General features: G+C 33.0%; 1 protein-coding gene across 8 annotated transcripts in view; it reads left to right on the forward strand.

The window, feature by feature from the left end:
* Positions 1 to 6,959, forward strand: part of CNOT2 (CCR4-NOT transcription complex subunit 2) — a 111,461-nt gene extending 104,502 nt beyond the window's left edge. For all 8 annotated transcript variants that reach the window (XM_019038535.4, XM_055357037.2, XM_063694669.1 and 5 more), the window contains one exon: positions 5,791 to 6,959. In XM_019038535.4, the coding sequence (XP_018894080.1) occupies positions 5,791 to 5,877 (87 nt within the window). In that variant the 3' untranslated portion in view covers positions 5,878 to 6,959. The remainder of the gene's footprint in view (positions 1 to 5,790) is intronic.
* The last annotated feature ends 652 nt before the right edge of the window (positions 6,960 to 7,611 follow it).

The following is a 7,611-nucleotide window of genomic DNA, read 5'->3' on the forward strand; positions in this document are numbered from 1 at the left end:
TAAAATTGAGGTGAGATTTTCCTCTAAGTTTTTATGAAGATTAAATGAGATTTCATATATGTTTATATACACACAGACATGCTGAGTACAGTGCTTGGCACATGTTGGGTATTTGATACATGGTGGTGGTTGTACTAGTTTACTGCTATTGTTTTTATCATCGTTATTATAGCTACTGTTTTTGCAAGGATGAAAAAATTAGAGCTGATTGTTAATTAGGTTAGGTCATTGGTTCTCAAACTATAGCTTGTATCAGAATTACCTGGAAAACTTGTTAAAACACAAATTTCTGGACCATACCTCCATCATTTATGATTTAGTGAGTCTGTGGGTGGGGCCTGAGAATTGCATTTCTAACAAGCTCCTACGTGACGGTAGTGATGACATGCTGGTCTTGGTCCAGAACTATATTTAAAGAACCTGTGGATTAGGTGATGCTACAGGAGTCAAAAACATCTTTGGAAGAAGAAAAAAATTTTATTAGGAAAGAACTGAAGTTTTCTCCATTCAATTTGAACATTTTTGCTCAATATTATTGTAAATTATTCCAAACTTACATATGTAAAAAGGGGTGGATATTTTCAGTAAACAGCTACATAATTTTAGTTAAATTTTGTTAGATATATGTATGAAGAAATCAATTTGTGAGAAAATCAGCTTTCCAGAATTAAGTTCTCCTCATGAAGTTAAATATTTAGAAAACAATGTTAACATTAATGTAGGACTCCTTTAATTTCCAGCAAAAGCAATTCCTCAGTCAGGTAAATGTCATTTTAAAGAAAATTGTATCTATTTAAATATGGATTTACATATTTTTTATATATTATATATAAAACATAATTTAGCTCAGTTTTATCTATCTCGTGTACAGTTAAGCTTTTGTCTTTATCTTTAAATTTTTTAACTGTGATGTGAAAAATGTGAGAAATAATATCATTAAGTTACTCCCTCAGAAATCTCTTTCAAGGTAATAGTTTGTTGGTACCTTGCACTGACACACTTTAAAATTATTTTCGTAGTAAGGAAAACAGGCAGAATTGTTGGTATTAATAAGTTATTAATGAGCAGCTCACTCTTGGTTATATTAAAATACAAATTCATGCACTTAAAATTTTGAAGTTGCAGTATATTAACGGAATAAATTTTTCAAAAAATTCTTTAAAGGATGTGTTCAGTGCTTTCCCAGAATATTGATTAGTAATTAAGAAATCTGGGACCTGTTCATAAGTATATTTATTAACAGCCTTCATCAAATTATAGAAAATCCATTAATATGTCATGTCACAAGTTAACTTCAGTCCCCATCTGTAAAGTGGGTGTGCCTTACTATTCAGTTAAAGAACTTATATTAAATAACCTCAATTCACTGTAAGAAGCCTACAGTATGAATTAACATTTTAAATAATAGCTGATATTATGGTGTTCTTGAAAGGTACTGAACTGGTCTACACCATAATCCTGGAGTCCATTCATAATATTTTGTGTCCATTCATAATATTTTGTATGAGCATTTTTCCCCAAATCACTTACTCTTTTCAGGTAATTGTAATATTAAATAAGGGATTAGATAATCTAAACCAGAAGTATTTCTTATCCTCTAAAAATTTTGTGACCCTGAGTTCTAGAATCCAATGCATTATTTATTTACATAATTTCCTGTAAATCAATAATATATACATTAAAATGTTGACATTGGGTGGGCATGGTGGCTCATGCCTGTAATCCTAACACTTTGGGAGAATGAGGCAAGACGATCACTTGAAGCCGGGAGTTTAAGATCAGCCTGGGCAACATAGCAAGACTCTGTCTCTATGGAAAGAGAGAGAGAGAGAAACATAGCCAGGTGTGGTGGTATGCTCCTGCAGTCCTAGCTACTTGGGAGGCTGAGGTAGGAGGATTGCTTGAGCCCAGGAGTTCAAGGTTGCAGTGAGCTGTGATTGCATCACTATACTCCAGCCCAGGTGACAGAGCCAGATCCTATTTTTTTTTTTTTAATTTAACATTGTATTTTGCTTATTCTTTCCTTTTATATACTTATTAACTTTTTAGCAGGCCATATTCTCCTGTGTTGTTTTGCTGGAATTACTCATATTTTACTAATTTTAAATTTGCAGCAATTCAGATAGTATATATAATCTTCATGCATTAAATTTTTTAAATGATTTCTTCCACAGTTAATTTTTAGGTGATAGAGGCTGCCTTATTATCAGTAGCTTTCTCAAAGACTTAAAATTTAAGAATTCTTTCGGCCTAATTTGACCTCGTGGATCTATCAGGATTTCTAACAGTTAAGATTTTTTATGTCACAGTCTGATATAAATGTGATTTTTCATTAATTTCACAGTTACATATTAGTACATCCTTATACTTTAGTAATGTGTACTTTTCTTCAAAGATTATTTCTAATAACTGTATTTAAGATAGTTTGCTACTTCCTAAAATTTAAGTTAATATGGATTTATTATACAGGTTGAGCATTCTGATTCAAAAATCTAAAACCTGAATACTCCAAAATCTGTAACTTCTGAATGCCAACATGGTGTCACAAGTGGAAAATTCCATACCTGACACCTTGCTTTCTGATGGTTCAGTGTACAGTGTAAACAAACCTTATTTTCTGCACAAAATATTAGTAACATTGTATAAAATTACCCTCAGGGTATGTGAATAAGGTATATATAAAACATAAATGAATTTCATGGTTAGACTTGGGTCCCATCCCCAAGATACCTCATTTTATATGTATAAATATTCCAAAATCTCAGATAAGACATACTCAACATGTAGGTAAGAGAAAGCTGACATTTCATGAGAATTTGAGAAAACACCTCTGCAGTGTGTGTTTCTCTACATAACTAGATCAGTGATTACATTAATGTTTTTGTAATATTATTTGACTATATGAATCCATTGCATTCAGTTTTGCTTGAATTGAACAAGTAACCTTTGGAGAATACATAGCCTAATTTTATTAATAGAAGAACTAAGGTATGAAAAAGTTGTCTAAAAAGTATTTGGAACTCTTTCTAGCTTGTTTCTAGCCTTTGCAATCATATTATAATCTAGAAATCCTTTTTTTTCCACTAAAAGCAAATATATACATAGACCCTCTAATGTATCATTTGATAATGTTAGAAAAATTAAATGTTTTGTTCCTAAAACAAAGGAAGAAAGTTTGTGTTTATTCATCATATATTAATTACACGTCCATTAGGGGCTTGGCACTATTCCAAGTTGTAGGTAGTAGTATACAAAGTAGATAGACACTTGCTCCTACAGAATGTATGAGGATGTGCATGTGTGTAGTATGTGTGTGTATATATAACAAACATGTAAATGGTGTTACCAGTAATCAAAGTAACTTTTATGTATTTTAAGAAGAATAAAAGTACGTGGAAAACAAGATTTTAAAACGTGGAAGGCAAAATTTTACCTATGTAATTTCTAAATCTCTGATCTCTGTATCAAAATTTCTAAATCTCTATATCAAAATTATTTACGCTGCTTAGGTTTAAACTATATTTTTCTAGGGGAAAATGTACATTGATAAAGTTAATCTAGTTTGAATTCCTAGTCATACATTGTAGTTCATCAATGTGAAAAATTTTGGTTAACTTATTCAGTATAACTTACCACTTTGTGGAAGTTACAATTAGACTTTTTTTCCCTGTAGCTACACATTTTGAAAACAAAAATGCCAATTCAGAAGAATGATAACAAATTTTCTTCACGAATTCAGATAGTCAACTTGAACCAAGCAATAAAATTATTTTAATTCCTAGCTAGGGCTGGGAGAGGGAGAGTAGTGCTACACAGTGTATTAGGGCAGGATGTCATGGTTGTGGTGGTGATTCTGGTGTTTGCTAATTTTTACGGATAAGCAAATAACCTCTGTGTCTTAATTACTGTACCAGTCACATGAAGGCAACCTTTTCAGGCTAAAGTCACCATGGTGTACCTTCTTTATAAACTCTCAGGGGACTGATTTTTTTTTTTCCTTTTTCTTCACCTTATACCAAGAGAGAAGGGGACTGAATTCTTTCAGCATTTCTGGATTGCCATGTAATGAAGTAAATGAATCTGTTTTGGATCTTGGACTAAAAATATTAAAAATGATGTGTTACACTACAAAAGACACAGGCTTTTTGTCACATGGAGGCTTTTTGTCACATGGGTCTGGATCCTAATGCTAGGTGTGCCACTTACTGTATGACTTGGCCAAGTTACTTGTAAGCCTCATTTTCTTCAGGTACAAAATGAAAATAATGATATCTGCTTTACAGAATTATTACAAAGATTAGAATAAAATTAGCTGTATCTCTAATTTTAGCACATATTAGGCTTTCAATAAATTCTGCTGTTAGGTCTGTAATATCTTTAAATTTATTTAAATGTAATATCTTTAAATTTTAAATACTTGGTGTTCCATCTTAAAATTTGGTCATTATAGTCTAGGTTTTCATTTTAATTTAATAATGGAAATATTCATCATGGAATCAGTTTGAAACCAGACAGATAAGGTAAAATATGTTAACCCATGGTAGCTAATGTCACTTGTTGGCTTAATCTTTAATACATAATACATATTAAGCTTCATAATTCTTTAAGTTGGATTATGCAGTAATTTGTGCTAATTCAGATGGTAGAATTGGTAAGAGGCTTTTAGAGCCTCTTGCTTATTGGGGTTGCAGAGGTATTCGTTGTTTGCATTTTTTTCTAATATACATAGCTATTCTGCATCTCTATTCTTGATCTTGGGTGGGAAGTATCATGAAGAAATTATTTCACCATTCTTAAATTTTAAAACTCATGAAGTTAATACAGTATTTTGAAAGTTTGATTAAAGTGAGCTGCTATCTAGTTTTCAAATGTTCCTACAGCAGAACCATTGTCTAGTTTTCGGTGGCAGTTGATTTATATTTGAGTCAGGGTTTTGGGTTTGTGAAATGCAAGTCTAGTGATGTGTGAGTTTTAAGTTCATTGTTTTCCCCAGATTTTAATGAGGTTAGAATAATTTTATGTGTTTTGCTTGTTTTTTTTTTTTTAAGACGGAGTCTTGCTCTGTCATCTGGGCTGGAGTGCAGTGGTGCAATCTTGGCTCACTGCAACCTCTGCCTGCCAGGTTCAAGCAATTCTCCTGCCTCAGCCTCCTGAGTAGCTGGTACTACAGGCGTGCACCACTACGCCCAGCTAATTTTTGTATTTTTAGTACAGACGGGGTTTCACCATGTTGATTGGTGAAGATGGTCTTGATCTCCTGACCTCGTGATCTGCCCGCCTAAGCCTCCCAAAGTGCTGGGATTACAGATGTGAGCCACTGTGCCCGGCCCTGCTTATTTTTTAATATAAATGTAATAAAGACAATTTGGAAAATTATTTCTAAACTTTTTTCATGGACAAAATAAATCTTTAGGTTTTTATACTTCGTTGAAGGGGGCTTTATTTTAAATATCCTGTAATTTCCAGTGATTCAGAGATATAGTAATTGCCCCCTCTTTTTTTAAGTTAAAAACAATACACAACATTTCAGTGTCAAGTGGTCCATTAGTAGTCTCTTGACTTACACACAGAAAGCCTGTCTGTATTTTTTGTACTCATTGGTTAGAAACTACACAGCACATTATTTTTCTTCAAGCTGTATTTTATGTAGAGGGAAAACCAGTTGGTATATCTGTGTTGATGTTGATTCATATATATTGGGTATTTTATTTATTTTTATAGTAAAATGTATTTTGACAAATGTAAAATGAAAAGGGGAAGATATCTAAATTCTTGAATTTGTTTTTATAGGAGTTCCATCTGGAATATGACAAATTAGAAGAACGGCCTCACCTGCCATCCACCTTCAACTACAACCCAGCTCAGCAAGCCTTCTAAAAAAAAAAAAAAAAAAAAAAAAAAAAAGACTTCCCTTTTCTTGGGGTATGGCTGTCTCAGCACAATACTCAACATAACTGCAGAACTGATGTGGCTCAGGCACCCTGGTTTTAATTCCTTGAGGATCTGGCAATTGGCTTACGCAAAGGGTCACCATTTGAGGTCCTGCCTTACTAATTATGTGCTGCCCAACAACTAAATTTGTAATTTGTTTTTCTCTAGTTTGAGCAGGGTCTGAATTTTTTCATTTATTTCCTTTTTTGCCAGCAGACAGACTTGAGTCTGTAAAGACAAGCAAATACACTGACAGAAGTTTACCATAGTTTCTAAAATGTAAAAAAGAAAACCCACAAAAGACTCAAGAAAATTAGACCACAAATTTTGCATTGTTCATTGTAGCACTATTGGTAATAAAATAACAAATGTTTGTGCATTTTTATGTGAAGATCCTTCTCGTATTTCATTTGGAAAGATGAGCAAGAGGTCTGCTTCCTTCATTTTACTTCCCCTTCTGTTTTTGAAAGGCAGTTTCGCCAAGCTTAATGCAAGAATATCTGACTGTTTAGAAGAAAGATATTGCCACAATCTCTGGATGGTTTTCCAGGGTTGTGTTATTACTGAGCTTCATCTTTCCAGAATGAGCAAAACACTGTCCAGTCTTTGTTACGATTTTGTAATAAATGTGTACATTTTTTTTAAATTTTTGGACATCACATGAATAAAGGTATGTATGTACGAATGTGTATATATTATATATATGACATCTATTTTGGAAAATGTTTGCCCTGCTGTACCTCATTTTTAGGAGGTGTGCATGGATGCAATATATGAAAATGGGACATTCTGGAACTGCTGGTCAGGGGACTTTGTCGCCCTGTGCACTAAAAGGGCCAGATTTTCAGCAGCCAAGGACATCCATACCCAAGTGAATGTGATGGGACTTAAAAGAAGTGAACTGAGACAATTCACTCTGGCTGTTTGAACAGCAGCGTTTCATAGGAAGAGAAAAAAAGATCAATCTTGTATTTTCTGACCACATAAAGGCTTCTTCTCTTTGTAATAAAGTAGAAAAGCTCTCCTCACTGCAGTGTTGGCTTTGATTTGAAATTGCGAAATTATTTCTTCCACATGAAAAACAGAGGAAACAAACTGAAGTTTTACAGATATCAAACTGAATGGTGTGACTCAAATGTCTTTTTCAGCTTCCAACAAGTAATTTAATGGAAATATAGTGAACCGTTTCACTTGTAGGTTAAAAATGTAGACAGTATTAATCAGAGAAAACTATTTTTTAAATGGGTTGTGGCAGCATTAGAAATAAAACATTCTGAATACTCTTGGAACCCAACCAAAGTACTTCTGTGAAAAATTTATGAGAAATTTCTTGATAGACCTTTAAATTTATCTTTAAGAAGTAATGTGCAAATGAAGGTAAGCCATAAGGTAGGAATGGGTAGACTTTACCTTCAGTTTGCTGGCCTAGATATCTCATATTTACAAGTTAGTGGATTCTTTTCCCATCTAAATACAAATACTGTATTTTAAAAATCAGAAGATTGAAGCTTCCAAAGCAGAACTAGAGAGTAGAAAAAAGGCAATGAGTTTTGATCCTTTAAATTTTCATTTTTAATCTATTTTTCTATGAAGAGTAAAAGTCTGTTGGCATTAACCAAATCTTTTGAAAATGAAACATTTATGACATTGCTGTGTTTGTGTACCAGGAATATAAAGTGG

This window comes from Gorilla gorilla, chromosome 10, assembly GCF_029281585.2.
Source record: "Gorilla gorilla gorilla isolate KB3781 chromosome 10, NHGRI_mGorGor1-v2.1_pri, whole genome shotgun sequence".
Lineage (NCBI taxonomy): Eukaryota > Metazoa > Chordata > Mammalia > Primates > Hominidae > Gorilla > Gorilla gorilla.